We start from the raw sequence: 23617 nt of genomic DNA, 5'->3' as shown, positions 1-23617 counted from the left end.
AGAATATCCTATTTTATTGGAATGCTGTGTCTCTTATCAGGAGCCACTGGATTCAAGTTCATAAAATTTGCACATGATGGACCAAACACTATGTAGACACAAAGAACAGGGGATATCGTAAACATGTTTTTTTTTTAACTTAATTAGAAATTATTTTAAACATGTTTCAGTTGTTGAAATTATTGTTTTTGGATATTATATAAACATATTAAAACTTGCATCATTTAGTTAGGTTGGTGAAAATCCCTTTTCTTGAAAAAAGAGGTTTAGAATTCAAATCTCTTTCACATAGGTGGGGAGATGATTAGGTTGCCATTAATATAAATCATAAAGAAAATAAAGACATTAAAACCTTCTTCACATTTTTAATTTTTTTTTTTTTTTTGAAAATTATTTCTGAATCGTAAATCAAATGAACCCTTGAATTTTGGATTATGAAATAAAAAATTAAGCATAAATTGATGTATTTCAGAATGTTGTAGAACATTCAAGAAACAAATTAGAAATTGTTTTAAGGCAAAATAATGATGATATTCCACAGTACCATTGATTGATGCAATGGAATCAATGAATCATCACATCCAGCCAAGACATAACGTCGAATATTGAATGGAGTTGAGCTATTAGCACCCCTTCCGGAACTCTTATGAACCTTTTTTTTTTCTAAACAAATCCATTTAAAAGAGTTTTTAAATTTCGGTGCTTACAATTATCTAATATTTATTCTACGAATAACCCCTGAACAAACTTACAACCCTTCAAGAGCAAACTCTCTTTCTAGGTTTTCTTTTTCCCGCAATCCCGCTGATCGGTGCAAGTTGTTCACTCCTCAATTATCAATACCGTAGGAATGGCAATTTTTTGGCTAAATTGGGTGAAATTTTACAATTTTTTTTTGAATGATTTAGTTTTTAGAAAAAGAGAGATAAAAGAGCAATTAAGAAAAAGGAATACTCAATTGAAGATAACATAGATCTTTTAGCTTCACACCCAAAGTGAAAATGAAATGGGGCCGTTGATGTTCTTTGAGCGATACTGAAAATAGAAATTAAGCAAAATCAGCCTCCATCATTTAATTACAAGGGACATTAGGAAGTAGACAATTACTTTAGAGATGTAGAAATATTTACGAAGGGCTGATTGGGAATTAAATTAAAGTATCATAATTTTCAAAACTTCTAGTAGTCACGTGTATGTAAAAGGGGGATTAATTATAAGGACTTTGGAGGGGTGTAAAAATCACAACTCCATTGAATAACCACAAGTGTGTTAATCATTGGTTAAAGATTTTGATGATTTAAAATTCCATTCACACTGGCATTTCGATCGAGCATGTGTTTAATTGTCGTCATCTAGTGGTCAAATGAATTTTCGTAGACAATTACCCACGCTTTCGAGGGGCTGTGCGGCGGCTGCCTAGCTCATTCGGGCCTGAGCTGCTCCTTTCACTTGCTGGGACTCTGAACTTCCAGAAACTCCTAAGTTCCTCTCTCATAATAATGCTAATATGGAGTGATGGTTTTTTTTTTTTTTTTCGTTTTCAGCTAAACCATCTTGTTTTGTAGGCCACCCATCTGTATTGGTTCTTCTAAAATTATTTTGCGGGATATAGTTTATTATGTCCCCTAAATAAGTGTTCCCTGCTTTTTAATTTAATAAATTGCTTTACTGGTCAAGGTTTAATTGAAAAAAAAAATGGAGCATGTGTTTTGTTCATGTAATATGATATTTAAAAAAAATTAATAAAAAATAGGTGTTGATTTTTTTAATACTAATATGATTTTTTTGAGTTACAATCAGAAATTTACTGGGATTAACTTAGATCAAGGCCTTGTGTTATTGTGGTTGAATAGTAGTAATTTTTAAACAATAGAATTAAAAGTATTAGATAAACATTGTTGTGATTTGAAAATTAAGTTTGATTTAATTTTATATTTGTACGATGAAAATCTATAAATCTTTACTATTTTTATTAAAATTACTATTTAAAAACTATATTTGTCACATAATTTTATATTATAATTACAACTTTTTTTTCCAACAATACACCGTAATAATCAAGACCTAATTCTCTGTCAAATCCCATTTTTTTCTAGCGAAAAAAAAAATTGATAAGTTCTAAAATTTTCAAATATTTTTGCATTTTTGCCAATCAGATGAAAAATTGATAATTTCCCATTTATTTTCCCTCATGTTTTAATGATTGTGGCGGCCAGACAAAACCTTAGTCATGAGAGTGACCAAGGATTGGCCTGTAACGGGCAGTAGTAATCAACAAAATAGCAAAAGGCTTTGGGCTTAGGCACTGCACGCTTTTGGATAAAATCAAGGACTTTTTAAGAAGGAAATGTGGCGGATTTCCTCTCTTTTACGGTCGGCTGTAGCACCCGCCGCTTTAATTGATTATTCACCCTTTTCAAGTGTAATTTCTACGTTATGTATAGTTGCGCCAAGGCCTTGGAGTAAATTCACTTTTTTATTTATTTATTTATATATATATCAATCAAAACCTCTTTCCAAACCGTACAGGCTTCTTCCAAAATGGCCTTTACTTTAAAAACGTGTGATTATTATATTCGCGGATAAAATAAGCAATGGGGACAAAAGTAGTAAAATAAATGTGATTATTACATTCGCGGAGAGACAAAATTAAGCTTTTGAAAATTAAATAATCTATTCTATTCTTTTTCCTGACCCCGTCGATCGATTAACTTTACCATTATTAAGATTCTTATAATTATGCCAACTTCGTTTAGAACTTGTAGAAGGATGCAAGGAACGGACCTTATAATAATAAGACAATTAAAAATTAAGGACATCGAAGAACATCTACGTGCAGCTTGTTCTGTGTATCAGTTATTTATACAAGTGAGTGAGTGAGTGAGAGAGAGAGAGAGAGAGAGAGAGAGAGAGAAATGGATCGTACGGATGTGATGAGGATAACGCTACAGAGACGGATCATATGGATTAACATGAGGAAAACGAAGGGCGGCAATCCTTATGGAATGGCCTTAAAGGGAAACCGTCGTTCCATCAAGACTGACATAATAGTTTTTTTAGATTTTAATAAAATTTAAGATTCTAAACCATACGAGTACGCTGTATATGTAGTGTATTTTTTAGTAAGAGATCCTACATTTTGTTAAAGTGCGATATGAATTTTTATAATTTTTTTTTTTATAAAGAAGCCAAGCCTAGCAGAAGCTAAAACTTAGTAATACGAAGGAACGCAGTCCCCATACTGTCACTACGCAAGTAAACATGAACACTGGGGGGAGGGGCAGGGTGAATTTTTATAATATTGTCAAATGAGTTAAAAATTCATTGTCCAAAGTATTGGTCACCAAGAAAGTAAAAAATTCAGCTTCATCTAAAGAATTTAAAAACAATTAAAAGAAGAATTATAATTCACTCTCTTATTGTTTCAAATGACTCCGAAGCATAATTTTACTATACAAAAGATTCAATAATGTAAAAGTATGAAATCAATCATCATTTATGTTATTGGCAATTTTCATTAGAAGGGAACTACCTTATAAAAGGTTTGTACTAAGGCTAGGTCTGGTTTAAAGAAAGGGGAGGAGAAGGTGAGCTTATGGTTGTTTGCGAGGGGTTGGAGCTCGCTACTCAACTTGGGTACTCTGCACTTGAGGTAGAATCAAACCCAACCACGGTGGTTTCTTGGATTCACTCGCAAGGCCCTGTTCGTTAAGATTATATTTACTTGTTACGTTGGGTATGTCCTTTGATATCTTCCTTTCACATTGTGATTAGACATGTACTTCGGGAGGCTACATTTGTTGTTGATTTTTTGGCCAATTAGGCTTGCTCTCACCGGGTTAGCCGACATTTCTTGTGTGCTCAGGATCTACATGCGGGCTTATCTAGCATTCTTCATTTAGATGCGCAAACTTTCCCTCATGTCAGACGATAGGATTGTTGATTTATTGTTTCAATAGATGGTGTATTTTCTCTTTTACTTTTATGTATTTACATCTGCTTTAGGAGGTTTTGGGTTATGTTACCCTCTTAATGTAATTACTTTTTTATTGATTTATATGATAGGTAGGAGTCCCGCCTAACCCCCCACCTCTTTAGTGGTTATTAATTTAAAAAAAGGGGGGGAAGAGAAGGAAAAGAGTGGAATGAAAGAGAATGGAAAAGAAATGAGTAGAGGAGAATAGTGAAATTAAATTTCATTATTTAATTTGACATAAAATTTAATAGGAAAAAGAATTACAATTTTTTTCTTTGGACAAATTTATCCTTTACCTTAAATACTAAACTCTCTATAAATACTAAATTATCTATATTAGTAATGAAATACAATTTAATATCAATGCCAATTTTTTTTAATGTTAAAAAGCCCTAATATATGTATATATATCAATCCCTGACTTAATTAAAGTCAGAGATTAGTTAAAACACAAAAAAAAAAATTAATTTTAATATATTATATGACAAAATAAAGTGCATTGGAGTCTGTGTTTATTTCGTCTTTTAACTAATCCCTAACTTTATTAAAGTTAGGAATCCCTGATTGGAAAATTATCATATATATATATATATATATATATATAACGTTGGTCTAGTAGAGTTCCGGCGACGGTCTAATAGAGTTCTAGCTATGGTCCCGCAGATATCGGGCGACGGTCGTCAAAGTTACGACAACGGTTAATTTATATTTTTATATTTTCATATTAAATAAATAAATAAACAAGTTTATTTATTTTGCTAAGTTTCTTAAATCATTCATTAAATTTAATTAAATAAATAAGTTAAAAAATTAAATGATAATGGAAATTAAATTCTTATATATTTTATCCAACCAAACAATGAAAATAAAGATAGAAATTAAATTATTTTCTTTTCCTCTATTCTCTCCTGCCAACCAAACACCACCAAAGAACTTGCAGTGGCAGCAATATGAGTCTGCAAGAAGAAGCTGGAACTAAGGGCAAGATGAGCGATGTCGTAACCGCAATAGAGTATTTAGCTCACAAAAAAAGAAACAATAAAGAAATTACAACTACAACAAAGCATGATGGTGTCGAGGGATGGCAAAAGTTTTCAAATAAGAAGAAGAATGCAAATGGATACTGTAATTGGCTTACAATCCTCTCATAGAGTCATAGTCTCTCCTTTTTTTTTTTTAATCTAATGAAAAAATTAGTTTAATTATAAATACAATGAAAAAAATTTATTCAATTGTTAGTATCCAAATTTAAATTTCAATTTTACCTACTTATTTCACTAATAAGAAAGATTAAAAAAAAAAAATCGTTGTCCACTGCAATTATATTGTTTCAAGGTATATGTTTTCCACATTTTTGGGGATTTTTATTGTATAAATCAGTCCCCATTACTATTAATTTAATAATCTTTAGTTTATTTATGGTTTTAGTTTGCTGGGAATTTTCTTGTGGTTCTGTTTGTATAATGTAGCAGAAGAGCAATGATAGAGCCACAAGTTGAGCTAAAGATCATAATCAACAATGAAATCTTGATAAAGCTTTTTTTATGTTTATTTTGTTCAATTTATTTTTCCAATTTTTCTATTTTAATTTTTTAAAATCATTTTTATTTCCTACTTCAAATGGACCTTTTTTTTTTTTGTCCCAATAACTTCAACAAGTATTTTCAAATAGTTTCTACAATATTATGATTCTATTGTTCCACCAAATTGATGTTGGAATCATATGTCAAATCCTTAAGGCAAGGCATGATATCGAATATTGAAGAACAACCGAGGTTTAACTCGATGTACACTAATCTAGTATTAAGAAAACTTCAAATTAATAATGTGTATTATTTAATGTAATTATTCAATAAAATATATATTAATTAATTTAATTGGTAAAATTTTATTATTTAAATTTTGTTCACATTATTCACCAACCAAGCAGGTGTTTACTTTAAATTATGCAGTATTTGGGAAAAAAATGTAATTAGTAACAATAATATATGCTAACTAGGTTGTGCAATCATTAAAAAAGTCTTGAGGAAATTAAAATGTTTGAAATTTGGTTATGTTCGAATTTTATTCACATAAACATTTTAGTAGGAACTTTTTTTGTAAGACAAGCGTACCATTTTAATATGTTGAGATGGTGCAATCAACTAATAATGAAGCGCCAAAATAAAAAACCTACTGATTCTTTGATGAAATCACTACTAAAATTTGTGCGTTAAATATCTAAAATTTGAAATTTTTTTTAAAGTTTGGCTCATTTGTTTTTCTCATTTTATATATGAATTTGAAATATATACCACTTAATAGTAAAAGTTAAATAACATAACTTTAATTTATTTTAAATTTTAAACAAATTACTATTAGGCAAACACATCACCTCAGACAAAACTTTAATAAATCACGAAGGGATTTGATTTCCGTTTAAATACTTTTTTTGGTTAAAAAGTGGGATTTATTATAAAAATTTTAAAAAATCAATAGAGAATCTGAAAAACTACACAGCCACACATGACAATTACCCACGTGGCAAAGTCGACATCAGTGACTGTATAAAATGTTTGTTATCTTGTGCGTACTTTTTAGTAATCTCCCCTGAGGTATGATCTATTTGCAATTAGATGGAAAAAGCCATTTTATTGATTGAAATCCTCTTGTCGTCTGTTAAATTTTTTGTTGACTGTTAAATTTTTTGTTGACCATCACTTAACTGAGAAAGTATCATAACGCCGTTAGATACAATGAAGGCCTGACTTGAGAGAGAGAAATCTTTGCAAAAGTACATATGAAACAATTTAGGAAAAAAAAAGGAGCAAAATTCATACCAATACATAATGATAAATGATCATGATACTTTTAAGCTTCATTAAATATAGATTTTCAAATGAAACTTATTTAAGTAGAACTATTGTTAGTAAAACTTTTATAAGTAGAGTTTTTTTTAAAATTTTTTTAATTATTTAGTTGTCAATAAGAGCATTTAATAAAAGTTATAAAATTATTTTAATAAATAATGTTTTTAAAATTATTTTACGAAATAAATGAAATAAGATTATCAAATAAATAGAGGATCTTTTAAACATTTTAATATTTAAATAAACTTCTACTCTAAAAGCCTAAAATTTGAGATTTTACAAATAGAAGTAAAATAACTTATTTAATATTCAAAAGTTCTATTTAAAAAATTTAAATACCAAAAATAAATTTAAAAATAGCTTATGGAATTAAATAATTACTTATATTTATTAAATAAGTCATATAAAAAACGCATTTAGTTTCTTTAGATCCACTAGAAAAACCAAATCCAAAAATACTTTATGTCTATAGACAGTGACTTTTGCAATCAAAATGTGTTTAACAAAATTGATAGTCTTTTAATGAGCCATTCTTTATTTGTTGACTTACCATTGCGTTTAATTTGATTTGAAAATTAGAAACATGATATTTCTTTATTTTTCATTTTTTTGTTTCAATTTTACCTCGAAAGTGACAGTTTTTGGCTTAGATTTTATCAAGAAAGAGCAAAGAGATGTAATTAGTCTATTTATTTAACAGTTTTTATAAATGAATTAAGAGAGAAAGTGTTAACGTACTGAATTTGGTTTGATATTTATTATGATTATATAATATTACTATACTAAGGATCCAAGAATTTAAATTAAACTTAGTCTCAAACAAATGATAACTTATTATAATTATGAATGATTACATACGCAAAACTTGAGTATTTCACTTTGTCAAGTATTTCTTTGATTTTACTCTTAACCAGTTAACAAATGTCAAACTTCAAAATTTTGCAGAGGGTTTTCAAAAATAAACAATGCTTGACATCTATTTTGCAAATACGCAATACCTGAAGGGCGATTTTGACAAATTACCCAAAATCAAAAAATTGAAAAATAAAATAAAATAAAAAAGTAATAATGAAGGCGCCAGTGCAACGAAGGGTAAGGGTTTTAGCTATAACCATTGTCGCTGACTCTCTGGCTCGTTAAGTAGTGCCGACTGCTGAGTTCTGACCGTTGATGGCCACTCTCGGTATTTCAGCTACAGAAACAGACACAGACCCGCCACACTCTTAAACCCCACCCTCAAAATCCCACCTTTATTACCGTTCTGCCCCCTCTTAAACCCTTCAAAACGGCTCTTACAAGCACAAGCACCGCTTGCAACAAGCTGCTGTTTAGCAGAACAAAAGTTGGGAACTTGATAACGGTCATGGGAGTCTCCCCGAATCTCACCACCAGAAAGTGGTCTCCTTGCTCCTCTCCTAATGTCCCTCTCACTTCTTTTAAAAGGTTCGGTTCAATTCTTTTATATATATATATATAATTTTGGCTCTAATTTGTTATATTATGAAATTATTTGTTGTGTTTTTGTGCTGTTTATTGCTTTTGCTTTCTGAGTTTTTAGGGTTATTTGATACCCACTTACAGTTTTGCTTTGTTCAATTGGAGAAGTTAAAGAGATTATATTTTTGCGTGCATAGCTTTTGCTATCTGGGTTTTGACTTTTGAAGATTATGTAACACCCACATTTTAATTCTGTTAACTGGGTTTTGGTTTGCCATATTGTTGCTATGTGTGATTATGATATGATATGTTATGTTGCAAATGTCATCCTGTACTGATGTTCAGCTTTCAGTGGATTTGAGCTGTGCATACGGTTCTAAATTCTTATTGGCGCTGTTTGAGATGTTTCCCTTTCTTACTTGGCATGAAGCAATTTGTATATTATCATGGTTGCTTGACCTTCTGCTGCCTTTGATATTGTTTCCATTGAAAAAAATTTCAGGAGAGAAGGCTGCGTAACGAACACTACCTTTCCCAACATTATGATGTCGAGTAGTTTTCCCCGATTTTATAGTTCTTTTAACAATGCTAGGAGATTTCCCATTAAAAAATATGCTTATAGACTTTCGGTGGGTGCTTCATCAGCTAAGATGGTCCCTTTCTGCCAAGATCTCAACAGTTTTGAAGGAAACTACTCCTCGAAAGGAACTTTTGATCTGCCAAAAATAGATGAAAAAAGAGAAAAACTTCATGGAAAACAATTTCTGGAGGTTGCATCCTTCTATCGTCCTAATCCTTCTAATTTCAGCAATGAAACATTTTCTGCAAAAAATACTATCCACAGTTCGAGAGGGTGGATGACAGAAACGACCAGACTGCATGTAATGAAAGAAGTAGAATCTTGTCAGACAAATACAGAGAGCTCGAGAGATGAGAAGGAAGATGCAAAAGCTCAAGATAGAAAAAGAGCTGCCATTTCTACTGTTATCAACATACTGGAGTCCAAGCACAACAGATCACTTACTTCATCAAAGACTGAGTGCTTGCAAGACAGTAGTTTCTATTCTCCAATCATGAGTTCTAAGCCACATTTTTTTCAGAAATTTGAGCAGCAGAAGAAGCCCATTTTTAAGGGACTAGCAGATCTCAGAAATGGTGCAGTAGGTGGCCATCCTAAGAATCATCCTGGATCTGTGATGGCTGTTACTAAACAAGTTACTGGCAGTGAAGAAAAAAGCGAAGACTTTGTGAATGATCAAATACCCTTGGACAAGATGACTAATATGGAGTGCTTGCGATATGAAAAGGAAGTTGCAGAATATCAAGAGAGAAAAGGAGCCACTGTTTTGACAGTTCCCAACTTGTCAGATTTCAGGAACTCAGAGATTGAGTGCTTTGAAGATGGTAGTTCCTATACACCTCCTCCAAAACTAGTTAGTTTTAAGCGAAGCAATCAAAAGAATCCTAAGAATGATGCTGCAGAAGGTACTGGCCAGAACAAAAAGGCTTCAGAAAATGAAAATAGTGAAAAACTCGAGATTCTTCGCAGTAAACTTGCTAGCTTCTACAGCAATGTTATGGTTGTTGATAATGTTTCTGCCGCAAAGAAGGTTGTATGGATGCTTACAAACAAATATAAGCATCTTGTCCATGCATGTGATACTGAGGTACTTTGTTCTTTTCTTCTTCTAGTTGAAATTGGTACCTTTTTTTTTTTTTGGTTGGCAGGTAATGAGTGATGTACTTAGTTGCCTTCTGTTTTACTTCTTCCTTGCATGTCTTCCTGTATAGAAGCACACATTTTACTCAATGTAGATACCCTAGTTTTGTGCATACAGGAATCTAATTATAGCATATTTATAGGTGGCCAAAATTGATGTGAAGCAAGAGACACCTGTTGATCATGGAGAAGTGATATGCTTCAGTATTTATTCTGGACCAGAAGCAGATTTTGGAAATGGGAAGTCCTGCATCTGGGTTGATCTTCTTGATGGTGGTGGCAGGGACCTTTTGAATGAATTTGCTCCATTTTTTGAGGATCCATCCATCAAAAAGGTGAACCCTTCCTCCCCCTTCACCACGTCTTTTTCTTGTTTATAGTCCTTTTCATATGCACGCTTTTTTTAATTAGAATATTTATCATCTGGTTAGCAGTATGGAGAAATGGGTTGGCGGATATTTCTTTGATAATCAGCACCAGTCATTTTGTGATTGGTGCACGGTTCAAGTATTGGACTTGCAACTGGTTATGCGCTTTAGTAAATTTCTGGATAATTGATTTTTCACATATTATGGTTTAATTAGATGGAGTTTTATTGTCATTGCTTTGCAGTGACAGGTTTAAGATTTAGGGTGACTGCCTACGCTGTGCATTTTCTCCTCAAGTTTTGTTGCTCTTTTCCAATTTAAGTTAGGGTTCCCATTGCTGTCTACTGGGTTACAAGTTTGCCTCTACATCTATGCTATGTTCTCCTACCCATGTGGTACAGTTCATTGATTTGATGAAACCTAAAACTCCAATTTCCCCCTTAGATAGCTATCTATGTTAGTTGAGGAAAATGTGTTGTAAGCCGATCAAAGAAAGGAAATACTCTGCTCAGTTGCAGAGCTGTTTCCTCTCTCTCTCTCTTTTTATGGTGGATTTCTAGCTGTTTCCACCTTCTATAGACTTAACTGATCCAATTTCCTTTACTTAGCTAAACAAACTGCTTTACTCCGTATTAGTTTACTTGGATCACAAAAAAGAAAAAAAAAATTATGTCGTCTGCTTTTTCATATGATCTTATATTAACAGAGTCAGCTATCATTTGTGTAGGTTTGGCATAACTATAGCTTTGATAACCATGTCCTTGAGAACTATGGGCTGAAGGTTTCTGGTTTTCATGCTGACACAATGCATATGGCACGGCTTTGGGATTCATCGAGACGCACAGAGGGTGGGTACAGTCTTGAAGCACTTACAGGTGATCGGAAAGTCATGTCTGAGGATAAGAAAGCTTATCAGAAAGACATGTCTATGGGCAACACAGATGAGGGTTTCATGGGCAAAATATCAATGAAAGATATCTTTGGCAGGAGAAAGTTGAAAAAGGATGGATCTGCAGGCAAAATAAGCACCATTGCTCCTGTTGAAGAGCTTCAAAGAGAGGAGCGAGAGTTGTGGATCTCTTATTCTGCCTTTGATTCAATAAACACACTGAAACTTTATAAGAGCTTGAAAAAAAAACTTTTAGAAATGTCATGGAAACTTGATGGGAAACCAGTTCCAGGAAAATCCATGTTTGACTTTTATCAGGAATACTGGCAACCATTTGGTGAGATTCTAGTTAAAATGGAAACTGAGGGGATGTTGGTGGATCGGGAATATCTTTCTGAGATTGAGAAGGTGGCCAGAGCAGAGCAAGAAGCTGCCGTTAACAGGTTCCGAAAATGGGCATCTAAGCATTGTCCTGATGCTAAGTATATGAACGTGGGAAGTGACACACAACTGCGCCAGCTTTTATTTGGTGGCAAGCCTAACAGGTATTAAACTAATAATTCCAGTATGGGTGCAAAATAGGTTTGGTTTAACTGTTGTAGATGATAATTATGTTTTGTTGCATTGTATTATGAAAATGATTACTGTTGCAGAAGTAAAATGTTTTTGCTTATAGCCTTATACAGTTGCATAATATTTAGTTGAATATTGCAAATGAAATGCATTTTAGGTCCGTTCCTTGAAGAAATCCGGTAAACATCAAAACCATACTTTGACTCTGACTACTTATCAGCTCAAAATCTCCTTCCAATTAAGAATTGGTGTCTTTGATACCAGAGAAGACTCATTGAGGGATGATATCCTTTGATTTATCCTGAAATTTACATACTATAATATGTTCCGAGTAATTGAGGCTTAGAGTATTGTAATGAATTCTGGAATGCCCTTAAAAAGGTTTTCTTTCAGACTAGAAAGTTGTTCCAAATTCACTGATTTATTATAGCTGAAGGATTTACGTGTCTTACAGGCTTTGAAAATTGTGTTGCCATATTTTCTTAATTTCCAATTTTCAATAGGCTTCTATAGATAGACAGCATTTAGTTGACTTTAATGTTGGTTGGAAAGCGAAACTATCATGTCTGCACAAGCTCTGCGTGGGGAATAGGATTTTTTTTTTCTTTTAACTGGAAAAAAAGGTCGGTTTATATGACTTCAAGAATGGGGCTGGGGAAAGGTTTGGATTCCTAATGTGTTTATTTCTTATTTTAGCAAGGATGACTCAGAGAGTCTTCCAATTGAGAGAATTTTCAAAGTTCCCAACACTGAAGGAGTGATTGCAGAAGGCAAGAAGACTCCCTCAAAATTTCGCAATATCACGTTGCGCAGCATTGGCGTTGATCTGCCAACTGAGATGTACACGGCCACTGGTTGGCCCTCTGTTGGTGGAGACGCTTTAAAGACCTTAGCTAGGAACATTTCTGCAGAGTATGATTGTGTGGATGGGGCTCATGACTTGGATGATTCTGGATGTACAGAAGAGACAGAATACAAGGGTGCAGTTGCATCAAATAACAAGATATTTGCAACAGAGCAGGAGGCAAGGGAAGCTTGTGATGCCATTTCTGCTTTATGTGAAGTTTGCTCTATTGACTCCTTGATATCCAACTTCATCCTTCCCTTGCAGGTGATTTCTATTGCCTTATTTTACCAGTTTTGCATGCTGATCTTCCATATTACTGTAAAAACAATTTGCATGTAGATTATATGCGGTGCCTGTGTGCTGTTTTTATGTGTACCACTGTACTTCAATATTTTGTCTGCTATTTGCCTATAAATAATAATAATAATAATAATAATTAGGATATATAAACATGAAAGCTTTGAATCCTTAACTATGACCTGTATTTGATTATGAAATGATGCATAGTTATCTTGCAGATTTCTTCTCTTATTTTTTATATTCTATGGGCAGGCAACATTATTTCATGATTCTGATATATGATATCAGTTAGTCTTTATAGTACTAAAGCTTTTCTTTTTTGCTTACTTAGTGGACAACTGGTCCACTCCCTTTTTTTATTTTTCTTCATTAATACACTTTTGAGTTCCATGTTAAAAAAAAAAAAAAGAAAAAGAAAAAAGTCTATATAGCAGGAGCTCTCAATACTGCTGCCTTTTTATTGGAAATCTTATCTTTTACATGCTTCTTATCCATTTTTTCTTCATTGTTCTCTGGTTTAGCTTGCTAGTGTATTTCCTAGATACTAGATACTATCTCATGAATTATAAGAATCGGTCTGTCAGAGCACTTGCATGGTTTGAAATCAAAACCTTTCATTTGAAGCATTTAACTATCAGATCTCAAGAAGGATAAAACCTGGATTTTCGAGAGGCAATCCTCTTTTCTTTCGATTGATTCCTCTCTTAATTGATTTAAATATTCATTTCTTTTCTTTGTTTTTCCTTAAATTTTGTTCCACTAAACTTATGGAGATAATATTGTTCTTTTCTACCGCAGGGGAGTAATGTTTCAGGCAAGAATGGACGTGTTCATTGTTCGTTAAATATCAACACAGAAACTGGGCGCTTGTCAGCAAGGAGGCCAAATTTGCAGGTCAATTTTTCTCTGTCATTCATAAATCTGAATAAATTTAATCTCAAAAATTATTTTTAAATGTGTGTGTAACTGCTCCCGTTGTTAGAGCTTTAGCACAGAAGATATTAAGGGTTGCAATTTTTGAATGATCCACAATTGCTTTTGGTGCTTGTCATTATATAACTCAAGCAAAGCATATTTACTTCTTAAGCTAATTAAAGCTCCCCTTAGCCCTTTTTACTTCGTATAGCTTGCAAATCTAAGTGCATCTCTATGTTAAAATCCTATGGGATTGAGTAATTCCAATTTTCAACCCCAAAAGCATCCCTGTTTCCTTAAAATTGTGTACACAGCATGTGGAACTGGAGTCTGGATTGAAATTCTTTAGTGGTCATATTTATGACATTTGAAAACAATAAAATGAGATTATGTGAATTCATCATATTTTTTCCCTAACATGATAGAGATTATTGATTATTAATGTTTTTTCACTCTCAAATCAGAATCAACCCGCTTTGGAGAAGGACCGGTATAAGATCCGTCAGGCATTCATAGCTGTACCTGGAAATTCTCTTATTGTTGCTGATTACGGGCAGGTAAATTGATTGAGTTATGAGCTTTTTTATGGAATTTAATTTGTTATGTTAAATTTCTATTCATGTTACAGCTGGAACTTAGGATTCTTGCACATCTCGCCAATTGTAAGAGCATGTTGGATGCCTTCAAAGCTGGTGGAGATTTCCATTCAAGGACTGCAATGAATATGTATCCACATATACGTAATGCTGTTGAAACAGGGCAAGTGCTGCTTGAATGGCATGGTGAAGATAAACCCCCTGTTCCATTATTGAAGGTAATCTTCAGAATCTTCTTATAATGTGGTATGAATGTATACTAATAATGGCAGAACAAGTAAATTAGTTTCTTGATTCCCATTTGGCAGAACAAGTAATCAGTTAGTACTTGCTACAATCTTCTGTTTAGCAAAGTAGTGAGAAATAATTGATTATGGTAGCTGGTTCCAACTGAATTGCAAACTTTGTGTCAGGATGCCTTTGCCTCTGAAAGAAGAAAAGCTAAGATGCTTAATTTTTCTATTGCGTATGGAAAAACTCCTGTGGGCCTTGCTCGGGATTGGAAGGTGTGGTTGCCTGCTTGACCTAAATGAGTAGCTCTCACTGTTCAAATAATTAAGTTGATCCACTAATGTATGGTGGCTGCTATCTCTATTCTCAGGTTTCCGTGGAAGAAGCGAAGAAAACAGTTGATCTCTGGTATAATGAAAGACAAGAAGTTCTTACTTGGCAAGAAGCTCGAAAAAAAGAATCCCGCATAGATAATCATGTTCATACATTGCTAGGAAGGGCTCGGAGATTCCCAGCAATAAAGTCTCTCACACGTTCTCAAAGAAATCATATTGAACGGGCTGCTATTAATACACCAGTGCAGGTTTTTTCTTTTCCATCCTGCACTTCTAAGTTTTATTCTCTCTTCTCTCTCACACAGACTTGGGTGATTGTCACAGGGTAGTGCTGCTGATGTTGCCATGTGTGCCATGTTAGAAATATCAAAGAATGCACGTTTGAAAGAACTTGGATGGAAATTGCTTTTACAGGTTTTGTTCTTCTTTTCATTTAGTTTCTTTTCAATCATTGTCATTGTATCTTGCCAGGGGATTGTATTAGCAAATGCAATGCATCCCATGTTTGGTAAATCTTCAAGGCTGCATTATGATGTATTATAATACACCGTAATGCAGCTCTGCTCACATTGTGGTGTATTGTAATTCACCATAAAATACACCATAATGTGAACAAGAAGATTTTACCAAACATGGGATTCCTATGTAATGTGGTGTGCCAAGATCAAACACGGACTCTGGTTTACATATTGCAGTTGTTGTCTTGGCCAAGATCAAACTTTATATTAACTTTGTTTCTGTAATCTCAAATTCGCATATATAAAAATCTTATCTTCCATTGTTTTCTCACTGTTATCATCTCTGGTTTAACCGTGATCTGCTTCCAACAAATTGGTAAAGCAGATTTTAAAACCGCAGTCTACATAGCAGTGCAAAGACAGAAAATTTTTAGCTTCATATGCTCCCATTCGAGTCTATTAAACTCATGTCTTGTCTTGGTCTGTCGTGCTCCTGGAATTCTTACATGTTCATTTCCTTCGACTTTCGCTTTTGAATGGACTCAGTTATGAATATTATTGCAAAAACTGATTACTGTCTGGAAAGCAGGTTCATGATGAAGTAATCTTAGAAGGTCCAAGCGAGTCGGCTGAAGTTGCGAAGGCCATAGTTGTCGAATGCATGTCCAAACCCTTCAATGGGAAGAATAATCTTAGAGTTGACCTATCTGTTGATGCTAAGTGTGCTCAAAACTGGTATTCTGCAAAATAGATGATTCATTTGAGGAACAGACTGGATTTTGGCTGAAAGGCATAGATTTCTATGTTGATGCAATAAGTGCATCCGATTCCCTAAATTTTATTGCTTAGGGAATCACTGCTAACTAATTGAGTTCATGTGAAATGTCTTCCCTATTGATGAATCACGGCAGCCAGTTTGGCCAAGGGCGGGTGTGCCATGGAGTGTGCTCTGATGTTTTTACGGCACCTAAGAACTGTAACCAAGATGAGGGTGTGTAAAGAATTGTACCAAGTGTATAGTAGATTTTTGGAATTTCTGGAGTGTTGCTGTAAGAAGACTAGTGAAATGGTATTCTGTAAATTTTCACATCCAATGCAAGTGCAGCTTTGATTATTTTACATTCCATTCTACTACATTTTCCATTACTGATAATATGGCTACTATCAGCAACTAAATCATAGTAAAATACATGTCACTGTCTGAGCTAGTGCAGTATTCTGATGACCTCGTACGAAGTTTCATTGTGCAATAACTGCAACTTTTTTCACAATACTGCAAAATGACATCAGCTAATCACTGGTTTGAAGAATGTGCAGAAATAAAAATGGAATAGTGTCTAATGAATGCATAAATTCATTGTATCCCATTCTCCCTATGTTTGCCATACATGCCATTCAGGTGGGTTGTATGAAAATAAATTAAGTATATACCAAAAATCAAGCACTATGAAACAATTGATATATTGATGCAAGATGCCAAACTATGTCTTCCTATCATAGGAATGTACATTTAGCATCGATGTAAAATACAGGATGGGCAGAGCGGCAGAGGAAGCAAACCAATCAAAAGTTTGGCATACAAAATACAGAAATCACCAATAGGCCTTTTAGCTAACTACTTATCAAACTGTTGCAGTTCAATTTCCCAGGCTGAGGCTAGTTGTAGCAAAAGCTGGTCAGGTGCCGGACCTTCCCAGTCTTCAGGTGGGTCCATTGTCGTAGAAGCTTCATGTAAATTTAGCAAGAGCTCCTTCTTCAATTCCATTGGAATGCCCAAGACGTGAGGTCCATTTTCCAGCACAAGTTCAACCAACTGAAAGTACACAGCCAAAGGAAAAAAAAAAGAAATAAAACTGTCAATAAATATTGTGGGAGTACAACACAATAATTTGAAATCTGGTATCCTGTTCAGTAAATCAGCCAGAAAGGAGAGTGAATAAGAAGAGGTCACAGTATCCTATTATATTACATAGTCAGCCAGTAAAGCCCCTTCACCAAAGTTATTGGAGGAGTAACAATCAACTGCAAACTGAGGCTGATTTGAAATCTGGTTACTGATTTAACTATTAAGGTCGGGCTCATGTGATTTAAACCACGAGTATCTCTCTATTTTTTCATTTTAAAATATTTTACATGAATGGGAGGTACATACAAGAGCTATAGCTTTGTCAAAAGGACACCGCAGGTCCACTAACACTTTTAAAACTGCAGCCTCCATTTATAAAATTGAAACCAGAAGGGACGTCACAGATCATATTCAAAAAGTGAAATATCCATGATCTCTAACAGCAATTTTTTGCTTCAAATGCACATGCCATCTATGTGACACTCATTGCAAGCAACGGTTGTGATTGTAATCAGTCCATTTTTAGTGTCTAGCGAAGAAAGAGAACATGTGTACAGTAGTGATACCATTTAAATGCTACCCTCTCCTCTTTGCCGAAACAGAATCAAGTGGATTCTAAAATATTTAAAAAGAACCTAAAGCCCCTACAAAATCTTGGTTTATAAAAATCCTTGCATCCATAATTTACATATTCCTGCCCATGCTTAATTAATCCAGATTCCAATGATTAACATTTGGAAGGTCACGAAGTGCATATAAGATGTAAAAAACTCCAAAATGAGCAGCTTAAAAGAAACTGAATAGTAAGAAAAGCTTCATACCTGCTGAATCCAAGACAGACAAATGTCAAACAAATTCTGCTCTAGTAGAAACTGCCCAATAGCATGCAAGACCTCATTTGCTACCTCATTTGAGAGTTGGTCAACAACAGGTCCCGATCTGTCCATTAGCTTCACAAGTAAGAAATCATCCCCCGTAGACACAACTTCAGCATAAGCTGTATCCAAATCACCCACTTGAATGGCATCCATTGCATTAGTCCAAGAAGTCCAGATTGGGTCCCTCTCTTGCCCAACATTGTCATCACCCATGGCTTCTGCAGTTAATTCGGGGATAGCAACCCTGGCAGACCGAGATGTTCCACTGTCTTCCCCAGCCACCCGAATGGCTTCCAGGGTAGCTTCATCCTTTGATGCTTGCCAGACACTTCTGGCAGAAGGCCCCTCACCGAGCCTGACAGGTCCAGTCCCCTTATCCCATGCTCTCCTGCCACCAACCTGATCATTATCATGTTCTGATTTAGGTGATCTGCTATCCACAGGACCACCACCTGGAGCTCTCCTAGAACCAAGCTGTCCATTTCTGGAAGCACCATATGCAGTAAAATCCCAAGCATCAGACATGTCAGATCTCCAAGAAGGGCCCCTACCCCTGGTACTTGCAGCCACTCCATCAGATTGGGCAAATCTTTCTCCAAACGGAGTCCGCCCATTATACTTGGTACCGGAGTATTCAGCAAAACCATTATACTTGCCTAACGACCTATTATTTGATCCTTCAAACCCCATTGCGAAATTACTACCTCTCCTACCAGATGATATTGACAAATCCCGTGCCATGTCCTCAACAACTCTCTCAAGACCCCTAACCCTGTTCTCCAAAGTTACCATACTATCATGAGACCCGCCCATGAAATCCTGCAATATAGGATAAGCATCTTACGATTCAAATCAATAATAAAAGCATGTCAAGGAGCCATTTTCTTGTGAGAAATTCAAGAATACCTGCAGCATATTCATGAGATGAGCTTGTTGTCTCTCCAACTGCATTAACTGCCTCTGGATAGCCAACCAATTACCTTTGTTGTTAATAAAAGATCCTTCAGCTTGGCTATCAGTCTTAGAGAAACCAGCACGATTTCCAGATAACTCCCTTTCAACATCAGGTGCCCTCATTCTTGGGTCTTTTCCATTTCCACCAGCAGTGCCTCTGTCAATGCTACGATGTTTATTATTAAGAGAAACGGAGAAGTCATCAGTCTGGCTGTTTCCCATGCGATTTGACCTTCCTTTTGAATCCAAATCACTTGGGTCTGATTCTTCCTCATTGTTTGAGTTTGAAGAGTTGAGACATCTACGAGGAACAACTACTTCAACTGGCAAATCACCTGAACCCCTTGACAAATTCTGGAAAAATTCTGGGTTTAGCTCTTTGTCAGACAAGGCAGGTGCTTTCTTCTTCAAAATCACAACTGCTTTCTCTGAAATGTTTCCAGCTTTTCCTTTGGTAAGAGACGCTGAAGCAGGGGAAGAACCATTGAGTGGACCCTTGGCTGACAGCTCAGCTCTTTTGTCACTAGGATTCAAATTCTTCAGGTCCTCACCTGGTTTGGGGGCTTTGCCACCTGGAACTTACAAAGAGATTCTGTGAGAGTGAAAAAATATTACATTTTGGACAGAAATACAGCTAACATCTTACCAGGAGAAGACTTCTGGTCATCTGATCCCACATCCACTTTTCCTGCAATCTTCTTCCACAATTGCAGTGCCTCATTCATACTATCTCTGACAGGTTTTATCTGAAATAGATTATCAATTCAACATGACAAATAGCCCCCAAGACAACTGCCCACTCAACACAAACCTAGTTTCAAATTTCTTGGATTACTCACAAACTACAAATCAATTTTTTAAAACAGCTGCAAAGAGCATGACATGCAAGTGTCAAGGACAGTTTCTGGACCAGTTGAGAGAAGCCAAGCAGTCAAAAGTTTCCTTTCACCACACATAGATTTGTTAGTTTTCCAAAACATGCCTAGTATGGCTTGTTAAATTCTTTGCTCATTGAAATATATAACCTAGTATGGACATTCTATCAAGAGGATATGTATGTTCAGTAGAATTATTTATAATTCCTAACAAATGATCCAACATATTCCAGTTCTTTTCCACCAAACATGATCCCACCAAATATTGACTACTGGCTAGACCAGGTATGTCCATGCAGACAGAACCAAAAAGCTACCTTGTCAAATCGGCAAGCCTCAAGCACTGTCAGTGTAGAAGTGGCTCCATCTATAACCAAATTGCTTGAATGCAATGCTAAGGCACTTAATGCATCAGCTGCTGCCTTACGTGTTGCCCAATCCGTACTCCCAAGACACTCATGAATACTTTGTAGTAATGGTTCCAAGCTCTGAGGTGCAATTGCTCCTACCTGCAACAACAAGTGAACACATTGTCACATACCCAGAACTTACTCTCTTCTCATATCAAATCTTAAACTGTATAAAGTTTTACTAGCTAATTCATTCTCTTGCTGCCTCCAGGCTAGCTAAACTGCACAACTATCAGGCAAAATGCCACACAACAAACCAACCAAATAAAAAATGTACACTGCCGGTAAATGTAAATTGCCAAAATTAACAACCAAACTATGTACAAACCTGAGACAAACTCCCGACAACAGGCAAAAGAGAAGCCTTGGCCATGAAATTTTGATTGCTCAACAATTTACAAATCCTAGCACACAGCTTCTGAAACGCCACAACAGGTGGGTCGGAGGCACATTCCACCATCTTAGCCATACACATTGCAGCACCAGATTGCACCCCTTTGTTCTGCTCCATCATTGCCTCAAACAAAGGCTTAACAAACAAGCCCACGACGGTTCCATTATTCTCCTCCTTGCCATTCAAGTACAGTTTAGACAACGAACCAATCGAATCGCGACACGCCTCCTTCATCCCAGAATCACTATCTTTCAATCTCTTAACAATGTGGGATATAATTTTAGTAACATGAGTGGATGTCAACTCAGAGTGAAGCTCACACACAAGAGCCAGAAGCCTCACAGACTCTTTCTTCACAGCGGGTTTGGGGTCGTTAGAGGATTCGTAGAGGCAATTCAACAGCATGGGGAGAGACTCTTGAGAGAGAGTTTGAATGGTCTTCTCAAGATCTTCAATGGCGATTTGGTGGGTGTCGCGATCGGCTAGTTTTGACAAAGATGTGAGGATTTTTTGCTTCATTTCAACCATGGCCAAGTGGGAAGACAAAGAAGACGATCTTGAAGCATTTGCCGATGAACTTTGCTGGCCTTGGCTTGTCGGTTTTGCGGGTTTTGTAAACTTATTCGGTTGTGAACTCATTGTGGCTTATTATCGAATGGATGGACGGCACAAAATCGATTTTTACAAAGATTTAGACACACACATTGATGATAAAGAGATTGAAGAGCGAAAATAAAATGGGTTTTGTTAATAAATAATGAACGTCAATACTGCACTGAGAAGAATTGAACTTTCGCATGATCAGAAGGAGGGAAAGTTGAGAGATGATGAAAATGTGAAGAGATGGAGTGAGAGCTAAGGCTTGCCGCTTGCTTGTTGGTGTGTGATGAGTGTGGGGTTCATGCATCAATTGAATGAAGAAACCAAATATTTTGAGATCTGTTACTGTTACTTACTGCTGTTGTTACCCAGGTGAAGCGAACACGATACTCTTTTCAAAACCAGATAGATCTGTAATTTCACCTTTCTTTCTTTCTTTCTTTCTTTTTTTCCCCCAAAAAAAAAAAATTAAATACTACTTTTAGTTTTAGGTGATGGGGTAATAACATCAGGGATCTTATACTTTTTACTTTTCCAGAAATAATTATAGATTGTCGCCGTTTATATCAAATAAGTCCCTTGCTCGGTTGCTCCTGATACAACTTTTAATCCTTATCATCTTTAAATTATAAACAATAAGGGATTTAGTTGTTATTATCTGAAAAAGAAATTTACTTTCATGCGAAATTGTGAATTTGCAAATTAACGAAGGCTAGCGGTAATTTTTCTTTTTTCAAATTTTGGAAAGGAAAAAATATATGTGGAGTATTGCATGAGTCTTAACGACTTATTATTATTATTAAACGGGAAGGGGATTTGAAATTTAAAATTTGTGTATCGTCTTAAAAAATTTTAAAAACTGAAAAATGTAGAGCCTATAATAAAGTATGAGTTTGATCAAGCGATAGAAACCGTTAACTTTATTACTTAATATGTACGATCGAGATCTTACAAGTTCGTGAAATTTCAATTATTATAGGAGTTCTGTTATTTGCCTCGGATCAAACTCCGAAAACTAAATCAAAACGATGCTGTTTTGATTTCTTCATGAAACGCTACCGTTTCACCCTAGCAAAAGCTCTCCTCTTCGTTGTTCTTTTTTGTCTTCTCCTCTTCGTTTTCATCTTTCCCCCTTCGTTTTGTCCTCTTCGTTTCACCAGAAAAATTTGTCATTCATTTTGTCCTCTTCGTTTTCTGTCTCATTTTTGTTGTCAAGTTTGTATTAAATTTTCTTTTTGAATTTTTGTCTCATTTTCAATAACGAAGATATTTGAGTAATTCGAAATGAGGATAATAGATGATTGATTGTATTTATATGTCCTATAAATTTGGTACAACAGCCCCAAAAAAAAAAGCGTTGAGCTTGGAATTGTGATGGTACTTTTCCAGTTTAGCTGATCCCACTATTGGGAACGTATGACGTTTGTTGCTTTTAATTTTCTGAACATTCTGTGCTTTAGAATTGGCGGTAGATTAAGCATATTAGTCGTAAATTTGGCATGCAGCTCGTTTAAAGGGACTCGATTCTTACCTTAGCTTGTGCAAATGCCGAAACTTAGTCTTATGTCAGAAAATATTAACAACTGCTGAAAAATCGAAGAGAAAGAGCTTAAATAGGTGCGCTGAAAAATCGAAGAGGAAGAGCTAAGAGTAACTATTTCTCTGCATAGCGTAGCTGTTTCTCTGCGTTTTTTTCTGCTTTAGTTTGTTTTGTTTTTACTAGCTCAAACGACTACGTTTCATGCAAGCAAAAAAAAAAAAAAAAAACCAAAACGACGTCATTTTGAAATAATTCGAGGTTTGACCCGGAAAAATTAACATTTTCTTTATTATAAAAGGTGGGACCCCTTTCTTATTTTTTTACATCACTCGTCGTTTTGAAATAATTTGAGGTTTGACCCGGAAAAATTAACATTTTCTTTATTATAAAAGGTGGGACCTCTTTCTTATTTCTTTACATCACTCAATGAATTAGAATAATTAAGAGTCTTAGGTGTTTGTTGGTGGGAATTATTCATTCATGGGTTCTTGTGTTTGTTAACATTTTTGCATGATTTATGGGAAGATTGTTGGTTAAGTGTTATTGTTGCAATGATTGATTCCACCCTTCCTGATTTCTTGCAGATTTGGTTTTAGGAAAATGGAATCCACGTTCAGGACCCTCTG

At 35.0% G+C, this 23617-nt stretch overlaps 2 protein-coding genes across 3 annotated transcripts; one reads left to right on the top strand and one right to left on the bottom strand.

Moving 5' to 3' along the window:
* The first annotated feature begins 7899 nt into the window (after positions 1-7899).
* On the top strand, positions 7900-16613 carry LOC102617268 (DNA polymerase I B, chloroplastic/mitochondrial). Of its 2 annotated transcripts, XM_006493898.3 has the most exons (12): positions 7901-8268; positions 8765-9929; positions 10126-10317; positions 11078-11784; positions 12509-12923; positions 13758-13853; positions 14339-14431; positions 14503-14688; positions 14884-14976; positions 15072-15284; positions 15361-15450; positions 16084-16613. In XM_006493898.3, exons 1-12 carry the CDS (start codon positions 8189-8191, stop codon positions 16243-16245), a joined length of 3492 nt encoding a protein of 1163 aa, XP_006493961.1. In that variant the 5' UTR covers positions 7901-8188; the 3' UTR covers positions 16246-16613. The 2 variants fall into 2 exon arrangements, with proteins under 2 accessions (XP_024949528.1, XP_006493961.1); XM_025093760.2 differs by lacking the exons at positions 15072-15284; positions 15361-15450; positions 16084-16613 and having other exon boundaries at positions 7900-8268; positions 14779-14910.
* A 318-nt stretch (positions 16614-16931) lies between these two features.
* On the bottom strand, positions 16932-21905 carry LOC102616766 (microtubule-associated protein TORTIFOLIA1). The gene is made up of 6 exons (XM_006493897.4): positions 20786-21905; positions 20365-20556; positions 19819-19918; positions 19125-19744; positions 18162-19037; positions 16932-17307 (listed from the first exon to the last, which is right to left on the bottom strand). Exons 1-6 carry the CDS (start codon positions 21488-21490, stop codon positions 17110-17112), a joined length of 2691 nt encoding a protein of 896 aa, XP_006493960.1. The 5' UTR covers positions 21491-21905; the 3' UTR covers positions 16932-17109.
* Between the last annotated feature and the right edge of the window lie 1712 nt (positions 21906-23617).

This window comes from Citrus sinensis, chromosome 9 (assembly GCF_022201045.2).
Source record: "Citrus sinensis cultivar Valencia sweet orange chromosome 9, DVS_A1.0, whole genome shotgun sequence".
Classification (NCBI taxonomy): domain Eukaryota; kingdom Viridiplantae; phylum Streptophyta; class Magnoliopsida; order Sapindales; family Rutaceae; genus Citrus; species Citrus sinensis.
Note: the sequence above shows the minus strand (reverse complement) of the source record. Positions and strands in the feature narration are given on the sequence as shown.